The sequence below is a fragment of the Schistosoma haematobium genome, chromosome ZW (assembly GCF_000699445.3).
Source record: "Schistosoma haematobium chromosome ZW, whole genome shotgun sequence".
NCBI lineage: Eukaryota > Metazoa > Platyhelminthes > Trematoda > Strigeidida > Schistosomatidae > Schistosoma > Schistosoma haematobium.
The window spans coordinates 88479055-88494364 of NC_067195.1; the positions used below are offsets into that span (position 1 = coordinate 88479055).

Consider the following 15310-nt stretch of genomic DNA (forward strand, 5'->3'; position numbering starts at 1 on the left):
TTATTTCTTAATTATTAAAATAAGGAAAATATTTCGACACAAACTGATAGTTCAAATGGTGATGATAACAATTCTCGGGTATTAATCTCCTTCCAGGAGGTCCACTTATCGACTTAGAATACGCAGATAACAGTCCTGTTTGATGAAGACGCTGATCAAATGCAGAGTCTTCTGGTAGCACTAAGCAACAATGCCAGAATGTTTGGAATGCGCTTCTCTCCCTCTAAATGCAAGTTGTTGCTTCAGGACTGGCCTGCGTCAACACCTGAACTAAGGATAGGGAGTGAAGTAGTTGAACGCGTTGACAGCTCCACTTATCTTGGAAGTCTGATCAGCCCTAATGGATTGATGTCTGACGAAATTTCAGCACGGATTTGAAAAGCTCGTTTGGCTTTTGCCAACTTATGTCACCTATGGTGAAGGCCAGATATTCGTCTGTCAATTAAGGGACGAGCATACTGAGCGGCAGTCCATTCTGTTCTACTTTACGGCAGCGAAACATGGCCTTTAAGAGTAAAAGACACCCGTAAGCTACTAGTATTTGACCACAGATGCCTTAGAAATATTGCTGGCGTCTGCTGGGATCACCGGGTAAGTAATAGTGAGGTTAGACGCAGGGTATTAGGAAATGATGGTAAATCAGTTGATGAGGTTGTGAATCTTCAACAACTGAGATGATTGGGCCACGTGTTACGTATGCCTGGACACTGATAATCACGACGTGCATTGCTAACCGGTGTTGAGGATGGTTGGAAGAAAGTTAGGGGTGGTCAAACCAAAACGTGACATCAGTCCACAAGGTCACTAACTTCCTGGTCTTAGCCGTGTTGGTAGATGTAGACTACTTGGTTTGGGTCCGTGTGACTGTCCTAACCAATAGTTGGAGACTGTTGGTGACATGTCTCAGAATCGATCACAATGGTGTTGGTGTATACACTCTTTGTCTTCCCTTAAACTGAGAGATTAAAATTGCTTCATATCTTTCTTTCTACGAACTAATTATTTCTTCCTGTACTATATCCTTATATGCAATCTTTTTTTTATATATTACCACCACTGACTTTACTACTATGAATCCGGTATTCATCTTGCTGTGCTAATAAGGTATGGCAACTTGGACCGATGCATATATGTGCCTGGTCCTATGATGTAGCTAACTGACTGAATAACAATTGGTTCACTTTGAAATTCAATATTGACTAGACCTTTTAAATTGACCAAAAACTACGGTGAAACTATTATTTATGGACAACCGTTGAACGACACTAAAGTGACCTTGAGAGTGTCTGCCTAATAACCAGGATCAAATGATGGTTATAAACCTGTGTGAGGAATTACCATTATGATTCACAGTTGGTGATTAAGGTTAGGAATTCGACTTCGGGTTTTGATCATGAATTGACATTAGCTATAATGTCAAGACTCTTCAGCAAAATGGATGAGTGAAGTTCGTGCCAAAATTCGAGATCTGTTGTCTTATACGTGATTGGTTCGCCCATAAATTATAGTCTCGCTAAAACTATTTCTGTTACCGATTTTCACTTTGAAATGATTGGAAAAGAAATCTAATCCATTAGATCACATAAAATATGAGTTGTATATCTATCATCTGACAGTAAATAATGGTGAAATTATCTGTTCGTTTGAACTAGTTTTAGATGTTCTAGCTCATCCAGTCTGAAACGTAAAATCACCATCGTGTGTCGATGTATTCACACTGATATCATCAGTGTCGTGTTATTCACAGTGTGTTTAAACTAGTCTGTAACTATAAAGCTAAGATCTGATGATCGACAGCTGAACTTCCTTGAACCAATCAGCTTATGACTGACTCCGTAGACCGTCAGTTTGGTTAGACATTAACATCGTTGGATGCCGGCTCAGTGATCTGGAAGTTAAACACACACGCGAGACCGAAGGCTCTGGGTCCAAATCCTGCAAGCAGGATCTTGGATGTGAATTTCTAAGGAGTCCCACAATAGGACGAAATAGCCGTCCAATACTTCCTGTTTTTCAATGGTGGTCTTACAACAATCGGTTCATGATCTCAATCAAAAACTTAATAATCTCCACAACCTCATACTGATGGTTTGTTTGCTTCTAAACTAAAATTTTTTTCTGAAATAGTGACATTTCTAATCTTGTTTTCATCGTAACGTAGAAATGCAATTTTGTTGTTGGACACTTTAAAGTTGATAGAGGTAGATAAAAAAAACAGTATAATCTCCACGTTAACAACACAACAAGATTAAATTACAATGGTGATAGATATCATGTCAATGCGAATGGAGAACACTCTCACTTCTAGTTTATATCAACTTGATATAATTTACTCAAACTTGATACTGTATACTTCATGGTTTCAGTATGCAACGTTATACAATTCATATGTATTAATTCTCAGTATTTACATGTATGCATAGTATACAAAAATGACAATTTTTTAATATTTCTATGACAAGTACTCTTAGTATTATCAAGCTAAATTCTTAGTAATACAATCATTCAGAATTCAGACTAGTTGTTTAGTAAAAGAAAGTCACAACATAACAATCATATTCCTTAAAGTAATGACTAACTATGAAATTATTCCCTATTGTATCTCTTTTTTTTTGGACATCATAAATCTCATTTACGAATGATATTTATTCTCAATCTATGGGTTGGAAAGTAAGATAAACGGTATCGTGTTAGTCTTTTTTCAGTTTTGAAAGAAATCTAATAAGAGAAGATTTATGCTATCTACAGTTCATTATGATGTTTTTAAAAGATCAGCTGACATATAACAGATCAACTTGAGCCAACACAAATTTATCTTAAACCGTACATTGACAACGAACTGATTAGGTGACAATATAAGAAAAGCCTTTTGACTAGAAGGAACAATTCCAACTTCCTTATACTAAGCTCCCAAATGACCTGATACGGCAGAGTGAAGAGTCCGCTCTCCCTATCGAAATGCTCTCACATGGCCGCGCGTATATAGCCGCTGCCAGGGAAGTTCTACTCATTGCCTTCTCGTGGCGGGGGTGTTGCTTACGAAAATGAGAGGACGAAAAGCGAATGTCCGGCGCTTTAATCGTGTTTGTGGACACGGATAGTCCGCCTCGGGGAGTTGGAAAACCCTGATTGCAAACCAATGGTGCACATGGGCTCCAGTATCCTGAAGGAACAAATGGCGTATGAACCAATCGTTGATCACCGGTTATCATGTGACTACATCCCCTAACGTTGCCTTGTGGATCAGACCTTTAGGTTGAAGGCTTGGGGTGTGGCCCCCTAAGAAAACCACTTGCTTCGGTTTGGGCACCTGGGCAGTATCCCATCCATCACAAAAAATGGAAGGATTTATGTGGAGCATATCTATTTGTACTAATGTTTATGTGTTTAAATAAATAATCCTCATACCAAGGAACCGAAGTATCCATGGTGCTTGAGGCTAATAGAATAAGGACAAGTTTGTAGTTTTTGTTTCAGCAACGCTTAGTATCTATTTTAACAAGAAACAACGGCTGTTTGAATCTCTCTCATTTAAAATGTTATGCATATTAACATTAAAGTTTAATCAACTCATATTCCATATAATGGAACGTATTAAGAAGAAAAAGAACAAAATTCAGTCGAAAACTTCATGTAAACAAAGTAGACTAATTTTTTGGATGAATGAATGGGAGCGTAGGCCGAAATGATGAAAAGACAACGACGTGTGTCCCTATCCTTCCGAGTTTTTGCAAGGAACCATTCTAAAAGTGCTTCTACCCTCATACTTAGTGCTATGCCTATATCCATCAGTTCACGAGAACTTGCCGTCGGGTAGTCAAGTAAACGGACAATGTATCGAGTCGGCTCCCCGTTTCGGCTAGGGTGAGGTCAAGGAAATGATCACACTATGTATATTAACATTAAAATTTAATCAACTCATACTCCATATAATGGAACCGATTAAGAAAGAAAAAGAACAAAACAAAATTCATTCTTGATGGAGTTTTTTTCTCTGAGCTGGATGGTTTGTTCGTGGAGCTTTCATCGTTCTTCTGAAAGGCATCATCAGCACAAACTTCAGATAGAAGTGAAGTGTTCGAATTCCTCCAAATGCGTTTCACGGCTTGTTCTGTACATCTCGACGTTGATTGGTTCTTATTGACCTTAAATTTGTCACTGTTTACTCCTTTGTTTTGGTTGTCTCCCATTGGTTTGATTTTTGTTCAATAAGAACCAATCAACGTCGAGGTGTATAGAACAAGCTGTAAAACACATATGGAGAAATTCGAACACTTCACCTCTATCTGAAGTTTGTGCTGATGATGTCGTTCAGAAGAATGATGAAATCTCCACGACCAAACCATCCAGCTCAGAGAACAAAACTCCATGAAAATCATCCAGCTGGGCTACAAATCTTCTCCGCCATCACAAAATTCAATCGAAAATTTCGTGTAAAGAGAATGTAAACTAATTTATTTTGATGAATGTTGTTGTTTGTTGTACAAAGAATATTCATATCATGATTTTTTTTGTCGCCTCAATAACACAAAGAAAAGAATATTATATTCATATGAAGTCAATAAATCAATAATCTATACAAAAAAAGAGAGAAATATTTGTGCCGGTTTAGTCATTGTAGTTGATAGTGGTTGCGGTAGTGAACAGTTTCATATAAATAAATGATAAACAAAATATATAGAAAGTTCACTTGCATGTTTATGTAAAAAGTAATATATATATATATATATATCAAGTAATTATTTATAAATTACCATAGAGATAGAAGGGGGGAAGAGAATGAATTTCCTTTGTTCTTATTTTCGTTATTGTTTATATTTTTGTAGAGGGGGGAGGGGCAAAAGGTTTGATATGTGAGTAAAGAAAAATATAAATTATTGTTTCCGTGACAAATGAATCAGAAATTACATATCAAATAGTATATTTAGTAGTCGTAGTAGTATTGCTGTTGTTGTCGTCGCAATTTGTGCATTTAGAAAGAAAGGAGGATGATATGCCTCATTACATTTGTGAATTTAGTTATTATGAATATAAATGTTGATTGTTCTCATGTACAATAGCTTGAATTTGTCTAGCGAATTCTTCGTCATTAGTAACAGGGTCAATTGAATTGTCTGCTGAATTCAACTCTTTGTCCATATCACCAGCAGGATCTACACGAGGAGTATGTGTGAAGTTTGAGTTAGATAAACCCGGTGTAGAAGGACTACGTGATATTCGACAGAATTCGTCTAATTCCGTGTTAGTTGGTGATGTAATGGTTGTAGTAGTATTGTGTAATTGATAACCCCGATTGGTTACTATTCTACTTCGTGGCATTGTCGACTGAAGATAATCACTCATTGGTGGTGCCCCGTGATAGTCGTGTAAGTTTGTGACAACTGCAGACGCTCCCATACGAGGTTGATTGGTATGTGATCTGTATTTTTTAAAAATGAATGATGTTATAAGAGCAATACAATAAGTATATATGTAATCAAATAGTTCGAAATGTATTGCGCTAATATATCGCATAGTTCTGGTAATATTCGTCTTATCAAAGGGACTAATTACTTTAAATAGCTATCATACTTGAAAATTATCAAAAATAAATTATTTCAACCGGTTAGAAAAAGTTGATTTTCACAACATGAATTGAGATGAACAAGTAGATCATGTAACGATTTGAATATTAGACGAAATTAGATAAATATCAACTAGTGAATCTAGTTTTTAAAACAATACTTAGAACTATCAAAGCAAACTATCCGATTATTTATTACTGAGATTCCCAACATTATTTTTAACAGTTCATAATAAGAACTTTTTTTCTGGTTAGCGTCAACAAGCAGAAATACGTAGAAGACCTAGCAATGACAGCGGTAAAAGCTGCAAGAGAAGGAAATCAGTCAGTCAGCTACAACGTAGAACCAAGCACATATATGCATTGGTAAAAGTTGCCACACCTCATTACCATAACAAGACCACCAAATTCATCGAGGTAGTTAAATCAATGGTGAAAAAAAAACTATATAATGATATGATACAGGTAGAAAGGAAGCTATAAAGTAATTTTAGCCTCACGGTTTAAGGGAAGACGAAAAGTGTATACACCTACGCCATTGTGATCGATTCTGAGCCATGTCACCCACAGTCTCCAACCATTGATTATGATAGCCGCGCGGACCCCAACCAAGTAGTCTGCATCTATCAACATGGCTCAGATCAGAAGTTAATGACTTTATGGACCAATGCAACGTTTCTGTTTGGCCAACCGTCTCCAAAACTAGTCAGCATTGCGTGTCGTGGTAATCGGGATTCAGGAATACGTAACACGTGGCCCAACCATCTCAGTCGATGGAGATTCGCGACCTCATCATCCCCATCTAGCCTTACTACTACTTACCCGGTGATTCCAGCAGATGCGAGCAATATTTCTAAGACATCTGTGGTCAAATACTAGTAACTTACAAGTATCATATACTCTGAATGGCCACATTTTGCAGCCGTAAAGTAGAACGGAACGAACCGCCGCGCAGTATACCCATCCTTTTATTGATAGATGGATATCTCACCTTCGCCATAGGTGACGTTGAGTTCAACTCTAATGTTGGACGATATCTCTCCTTATGTTTAAAATTAGTGCTTGTTAAAGATAAACGATTGTCTGAGCGCAGTTGCAGCAGACGGTCACCATTATCTGTTCGCTGAGCCGGAATACTAAAATGTTCACCTAAATGTCTTTCTGTTTGATTTAAGCCACCTACTTGGGCATTAAAGTTACTTGCTACTAGTACTACTTCCGAGTGTTTAGCTTTTTGATGAAGTTCACAAAGCTTTCTGTGGCATCTTTCACTTCATCCAGGCAACAATCAGTGGGAGCGTATGCCAAAATGACGAAAATGCAACGACATATGTCCCTGAAATTTAGAGAACTACTACAACCATCATCAAATAAGTACAAGTATTTAAAAACAATTTTATATTCAAGGTACTCAATGTCCTTTGTCGACAGGATACCATCAACAACAACCTACTGTGGGAGAGAACCAACCAGTTTCAAGTTGAAGAGGAAATTAGGAAAAGACGTTGGAAGTGGATAGGACATACTCTTCGGGAATCATCAAACTGCAATACTAGACAAGACCTAACTTATAATTCTGAAGGGAAAATGAAAAGTGGGAGGCTAGAGAACTCACTGAGCCGAGAATTGGAAGCAGACATGAAAAGGATGAATAGTAACTGGAATGGATTGCCTAAGACAGAGTTGGTTGAAGAATCCTGATAGATGGCCTTTACTTCTTCTTGGTGGACTATAGGTGTATGTCAGTAAGGTAAATAGCATTAAGAACATTCTTACTCACTATTTTATGATTAGGTGACTTGTATTATTGCAGTAACAATCAGAAACGGATAACACTTACCTTAATGACTTTATATATGAGCTAGGAGATGATGCATGTAAGCCAAAATTTCGATTAATCCCATTACTATTATATGATTGAATATTTGTATCAGTAATGTATTGTTTATTTGGTTCAGTATTATTCATCAATTCACTATCATCATAATCATAGATACTTTCGGAGTAATTTTGTGATCTCAATCCGCTTGAATTTAGTAAAGGTATTACTGATATTGATCTAGGTCCACCTTCATTAAAGTCATTTTCATCAGGATTACAGTGTAAATTACTTTCTGTACTTGTTAAATGTAAATTAGATGAAAATTGAGGAATTGGTGAATTATTACAGACCGCTTTACTTGCATTAATTAATTGAGATTGCTTGATCAGTTCATTTTGCCATGATTTCAATATCTGAATACGTTCAGCTTCATTAGCTAGTAGACGTGCTTGAGCTTCAACTAAACGTGCTTGTGATGCATCCAACTCACTTCGAAGATCTATTATAGTTGTAGGTGTATTATTCTTCATGATCATCAAAAGAAACATGCAAAAAATTCAAGTGATGTGTTAATTTATTCCCTTTTAAAAAATAATTAGAGTATACAAAGTAAATAACAACAAATTACTGTGGGAGAGAACAAACCAAATTCCAATGGAAGAGGAAATTAGGAAAAGACGCAGGAGGTGCATAGGACATACATCGCAGAAACCATCAAATTATATCGCTAGGCAAGCTATAATCTAGAATCCTGATGAAAAAAGGGAGAGGAAGACTCAAGAACACGTTGTACTGGGAATCGGAAGCAGACATCCTGAATGAAAAGGACTTGGTAACAACTGGACAGGAGATCCCAGAAAATAGTTGAAACATCCTCTCCCCTCCCGAGAGGTTTCAAGCGTATGTAACACAAGTTAAACATATAACATAATAGACGATATGCATTGACCACGGGGAATGAAATAATTGTTTACCAGCCGCACCTACATTTCACTTTAGTTAACTTATGGGTCAGGTAGGACATTTTTATGTGTATCAAAGGACGAGTATACTACGCAAAATTTCGTTTTGTATTATTTCCGGACTGTAAAGCATGGTTGATAGAAGTGAGAAACATATCCAGTTTGTAAGTAATTGATCATAAGCATCTTCCAAAAATTGTTTAGCATAACGGAATCATTTAGTATGTAATGCTAACGGTTAAAGATATGGTTATAGGTAATAATGACAAATCAATTGATAAGACTTTAAATCCTTATTGACCAACGTAAAATGTTTGCAATCATCTGAATAGGCTCCAAAATCCTAGAGTCGACCACATCAAGAAGCAGTATCAATCTGGATTCATTTAGTGCTGAACAAATGTAGAGAAGCACACCTTATTTGAGTCCATGAGATAAACAGAAACCCTGGTTGGAGACCAGTTTCTGAATGCGTACTGTTCATTCTTTGTTGCATTATCAAATCTCAGATTTCAATGCTATTTCATAGCCGTGGTACAGAAGAAAATGGGAAGGGTAAGCCCTTCCACTCGAAATGATTTTACATCGCAGAGCGTATACAACCATTAACAGAGAACTCCTACTCACTACCTCGCGGCATTACTGTTGTTTACAAAATTGAAGGGACGAAAAGTCAACGTCCGACTCTTCAGTCGAGTTGGTAGATATGGAGGATCCACCTAAAGGCATTAGAAAACCCTGGTTCCAAACCAATGGTGTACATGGGCTCCAGTATCCTGAGTGAACAAATGGCGTATGAACCAATCGTTGGTCACCGGTTACCATGAAACTGCATCTCCTTACGTTGCTCCACTGGCTTGTGGATTAGACCTTTAGGTCAAAGGCTCCGTATGTGGCCTCCCTTAAAAAAATCACCTGATTAGGTTTTGGCACCCGGACAGTATCACAGCCCTCATACAAACCGAATGATTTATGTGGTGTATATCTATTTGGTGCCTCGTTGTACCAATGTTTGTGTGTTTAAATAAATAAACGTTTTATCCCTCTATTTCGTTCATTTCTTTTTCAACTGCTACATATATATGTGTAATTTTTATTTGTTGATGATATCATCATTATTTCGGTTTTTTTGAGTTTCATTTAACCAATTCCCTCAAGCTGTGTTCAGATGATGTGTTGTATTTTGGATCAGTTCCTGTATGTACAAAACTTCGTATACTTGACGAAATGTATTGCGCTAATATATCACATAGTTCTGATAATCTTCGTCTTCTCATTACATTATCGAAATGTCACTTTATTCGATTTTTGAGTGATGTGATCGTTAGTGTAGCTATGGCTTGTGAAATGAAAATGCTTAGAATGTGGTTTAAAAACAAACCTCTTGGTTTCAAGAAGGTTCTTCAATGTAAAATGTTACTTCTAAGTATAATAAACTATCTAAATTCCAAGAAACACTGAAAATCCATGACTAAAAACACTGAAATACACATTCAAGGTATTTGATATCAATCTGTTGCTCGGTGTTTAGGATTTCTTATGTATCTTAGTTAACCCTTTAACATCCGAATGCTTTTTGTAATTGTGATTGACACTAAATACTAAATACTACTAATGGGGTTTATTTCTGTTAGGTGGCTGAAATTCGTTAGGCAACCATGGACCCAAGTTTCTTGTTATCTGCTACTTGTCTGTAAGGTCTATGTACCTGAAATCTCGACTGGTCTACAGTAGGAATGAAATATTTATAATTGGTTAATCACTGATTCTTAATCAATGTCGCGTATTTCTAGTCCTCTAGTTCATGAAACCAGTGTCCAGTCTCCTGCCAACTACCTTTAACCATCTAAAGTATCAACAAACGCACGTGATGTAAAGTCACTCAGACTAGCAGTCACATTGCAATTTGATTAACAGGTTTCGATTACCATCAATTCACTAAAGATGTGATATTAGTGACTAGACAGTAATCAATCAACTGATATCCGTTCCAAATAAAGGTAGATTTTTATCAAAGACTGACATTAACTGTTGTGGTTCAGTGGTTCGGGTTTTTAACTTGCAGCCGCCACGTCCCGGGTTCGAATCTCGCTACGTTTACTTCAATTTGAGCAACTGAGTATCATCAGTAACATTCACGTTTAGGGTATGGGTCTGGTAAGTGAATTAGAAGCACTTCTAAAAATCCTGATCTTGGAGTGAGGAAGACATCATTTAGTCGAAAGCCAAAGGTAAACACTTCAAATTTAAACCAATGTGCCATATAGCACCCGGATAGTTCAATATTATTATACGTAGTATTATTACCTGTTTCATTTGAGAATGTTCGTTAATTTTACTCAACAAAAGAATAACAAAAAGAGAGAGAGAGAGTAAAAGCTTACTTCTGATGAAAATAATGCAGTCCTTTTATTGGGAATTGCACCAATAGTATGAGAAGTATTTGATGGAATAAATTTGATTCGTTGAATTTCTGTTTGTAATGTAGAATTTTGACATAATTCTTGTTCAGATGGTGAAAATTTAAATGGATCAGTAAAATTTACATTTTCTTGACCATAATAATTGAGAGTATTTTGATCTGTAGTATAATTTATTGATTCAGTTGGTGAATTTACATGTTCATAAGATGTTGGATATGTAAGAGTGATACGTTTATTTCTTTGTTCATTAGATATATACATAGGTGGTGCCCAATTTCGTTTATCTAATTCTATATCATTAACTTTATTATTTATTTTATAATTAGAATGATTATCTTTTAACGCATCAATCAGTCGATCTGTTTCATGTGCATCATTAGATAAATTTACATATGTATGTCGTCTAACAGAATTTTGTGAAGTTTTCTTTGGTTGAAGATTACACATACCTAATGAATGATTGGTATCATCAACAATTGTCATTTGATTTTGAAAATCACTGGAATCGATTGAACTACTTTGTTTTAGTGAATGACAAGTGTATACAGGATTATTCATACTACTAGTATCAGTAGTAGACAATGATGTCATGATGATATCATTATCCGGTGTGGAGACAATAATCGGGTCAACTATAGTTGATTTTTGTTCTATAGCTGGATAATTTAAAATATTCCCATGGCTTGAAATAGTAAGATAACCAGATGATGAAGAGTTCCCTAAATAAATTGGACTAAACTCTGAATGTTCAGTTTGTTCTGGATTAATAATATCGCTAGATATATCAATTGATGCAATGTGATTGGATAGTTGTTGGTGATCTATTACTGACGATTTTTGTAATGTATTATTAACGCAGACATTATTGTCAGTATCTACATTATTCTGATGAATAATTATAGGTTCTTGTGTTTTTCTAGTACTTTGAACTCTTCTTCGATTATCACGTTGTGTTATTGATGAGAAATCATGATTTGATTCAGTAACTTTTTTAGATGCATTCGGATCAATAGATAAAGCTACATGAGAATCTGTGGGATTCAATATATCATAGATCTGTTCATTATTCGTATCCATCGAGTTATTATGATTGTTTGAATGTGGAATTTTAATGATCTCTATTGAGTCACATCGTGCTACACGTTCTTGCATACATGAATTTTTATGCTTTCCTTTTGATACAACAAACTTGATATTTGAGTCAGGCTAAAAGCAAACACAATCATAATGATAAAATATTAATTAAATACGTTTAAATTGTTTCGTCACCATGATGTTAGGTTAGCTTAAATACTTTTCTCATGATAATCTATAAAAGATTGATATGATGTGAAATGTTAGAAGTTCGACTAAGCTATTTAAGCCACGAGTTACACAAACATAAAGCCGAGAAAAGACAGTAGAATTACACTCAATAATGCTATCTACCATGCATAATATTTTTACCTATTTTTCTAGCGAGTTTGTTGATTTGCTTATCAGATAAATGACTAATTTAGTTGTAGAATCGTATTTACCTGATGTAATTCACTCTGAGAACAAATAAAAACTCAGCCTGTAGCTCTTCTAGGGTTACTGCCGGTCCCAAACCCACATAAAAGAGGAGGGTTTGGAATGGTGTCAACAACTCCATCCTGTAGAAAACAAACTAGCTAAACGAACACTAATCAAAATAAACAAATTAAACTGCTTAAACTCTGTCCTCCGAATTGAAGGATCTCCTTTGAGAGGAATTATGACACCTCATCGTGAAAGCCCAGATTCTTCGAAAGTCATGAGGCCGATGCCCCTTCTAACAACCAGAGCAACAACTAATATAAGTACATGGAATGTTCGTACAATGTGGGAGACCGGGAGGATCAATCAAATAGCAACGGAAATGAGATACAACTTAGTGGTGCTCACAATCAGTGAAACAAATTGAACCCAAGTTAGACAGAAAACATTAGATTCAGGAGAGATACTGCTGTACTCTGGTCACGAAGAAAATGCTCCACATACTCAGGGAATAGCTCTGATGCTGTCCAAACAAGTACGTAAAACACTTATAGGATGGGAATCTCATGAATCCAGAATCATCAACTATGAGGAAGCATTTGAAGGTGTGGATAGGACGACATTATGGAAGCTTCTTCAACACTATGGAGTGAGTAGCCGAGAAGATCGTCAACATCATGCAGAACTCATACGACGTACGACACTGCAAAGTGGTGTATGGAGCTGACAGACACATTCAAATGAGGACTGGAGTCAGACAAAGCTGCTTACTCTCCATCTATCTCTTCCTTCTGGTGGTTGACTGAACTATGAAGATCTCCACATCTGAAAGGAAGCTCACAATACAATGGACAGCTTGCATGCAACTAGACGATTTGCACTTCACAGATCACATAGCTCTTCTATCTCATATACACCAACAAACACAAATGAAGACAACTAGTGTAGCAGCAGTCTCTGCATCAGTAGGCTTCAACATACACAAGGGAAAAAGCAACATGCTCAAATACAACACACAGAACACCAACAAACACAATCACAGTTGATTGAGAAACTCTGGAAGAGGTGGAAACTCTCATGAACCTGGACAGTAGCAGCACCATCGATGAACAAGGAGGACCAGATGCAGACGCAATGGCAAGGATTGGCAAATCAAGTGTAACATTCCTACATTTGATCAATATATGCAACTCAAAACAACTGTCTGAGTCAACATCAAATTCACAATGTTTAATACGAACGTCAACACAGCTTTACTGTACGAAGCTGAAACGTGGAGAAATGCTGCAACCATCATCAAGTAAGTACAAGTATTTATAAACAATTTTATACTCAAGATACTCAATGTCCGTTGTCGACCAGATACCATCAACAACAACCTACTGTGAGAGAGAACGAACCAGTTCAAGAGATGGAGGAAACTAGGAAACAAAGTTGGAAGTGAATAGGACATACAGTGAGGAAATCATCAAACCGCGCCACGATGCAAACCCTAACTTGGGAGCCTGAAGAGAAAAGGAAAAGTAAGAGGCCAAAGAATCTTGCTTTTTCCTTTGTGTATGTTGAGACCTACTGCTGCTGAGGCTGCTGCTACACTGGTCGTCTTCTTCTGCATTTGTTGTTGCGCGTGCGATAAACGGGTCAGATCATCTGCGAAGTCTAGATCGTCCAGCTGCATTGGTTACACAGTAACTTTATAATCATGTAATCTAATTACAAGCACCAGAGTCCGACCACACAACTTATCACTAGTTAGAAGTCAAGTGTTTCAACTAAACAACCACCGTGTTTTTTGTAACAAAATCAACATATATACTCATTGTGCTGATCAGTAAATGAGGCATATCAATAATAGAACACAACAGATGTACACATAGGAACAAATAGAAAACTTGGAAAAAAAAGAAACTCACTGTAATTTTAATTTGTTGTTCTTTAGAATCATGATGAGAATCCTTTTTTTCAGGAAAAACAATTTGTTTAGGTGATATAAAACTAGTGACTGATGAATTTAATGCAGAGATTGTTGCACCATCATCATCATCATCGGATAGATTTATACTTTTATTGACTGATGATGGTGTATTCATTATTGACTTTGATTCATTATTTGTACATTCATAGATATAAGCATCATTACTTATAGATTTATTTCGATTAGACTGGAAACACAATGATTTTAAATGGCTTTTAGGCTCATTGTTTATATTTTCACTGATTGTTTTTGCCGTTGTTCTTCTCGTCGGTGTGTTATTCCTTATTGGTGTTGTTGTTTTATTACCACTATGATTAGTATTATTATCATTATTATTCATAGTTGTTTTATGCCACCAATTTGGTTGTGGATCTTTACCAGACACAAGAAATGTATCTATTTCATCTAGGATTGATTTCAATTCTTTGACATCAGGCATTCTTTTCTACAATTTTATTTTACAATTATTAATAAGTAAAAAGTTTAAGAATTTAAGTGGTTTTCATATGATTATAAGGAATAAATTAAAAATCAAGTAAAACGAACGGTATAACTGGCTCATTTGGGAAATCCAAGACTGTGAAGATGGTTGATGTAGGTTTAACTGAGACTGGGAGCACCAGTCGCATATGCGTATTCCTTGTTAACAAGTGTCAATTAGCGAGAAACTTAAGTTGAGGATATCACACTGACTACCTCCAATCGGAAACATTGTAAAACTGACTCATTTGTTTTAGACTTTATTTTGTTTTAAATAAACCGTAAGTCAGAAACCGAGGTACTAATTTGGCTCTCATATTTGAGACAAATGTATTGTCTGAAGTCTGTAAACAATTCTGCTCCCCAAATGCATCAAGGTTTTAGCCTCCCCCCTAATGACATTTGGAAAGACAATGAATAATATTTAGTTCTAAAAGACACGATACACCCGAGCATGAGTGAATGCGATTGAACATTGTGGATTCCATTCTCAAGTTGAAAAACCGAAAAACCCTAATTGATCGATTAGTTAAATATGTCAAGAAATTATAATGATGAACATTTTTGGGAATAGAAACGTATGAATAT

The 15310-nt window shown here is 36.2% G+C and overlaps 1 protein-coding gene across 2 annotated transcripts in view; it reads right to left on the minus strand.

Annotated features, from left to right (window-relative positions):
• Positions 1-4332: 4332 nt before the first annotated feature.
• Positions 4333-15310, minus strand: part of RASAL2_2 (Ras GTPase-activating protein nGAP) — a 111861-nt gene continuing 100883 nt past the window's right edge. The window contains exons 14-17 of one of the 2 annotated variants that reach the window (XM_051212654.1): positions 14181-14687; positions 10732-11976; positions 7404-7909; positions 4333-5419 (exon numbers count right to left, since the gene is read on the minus strand). In XM_051212654.1, coding sequence (XP_051072844.1) covers positions 5023-5419; positions 7404-7909; positions 10732-11976; positions 14181-14687 — 2655 coding nt within the window. In that variant the 3' untranslated portion in view covers positions 4333-5022. The remainder of the gene's footprint in view (positions 5420-7403; positions 7910-10731; positions 11977-14180; positions 14688-15310) is intronic. The other variant, XM_051212655.1, reaches the window with a different exon arrangement.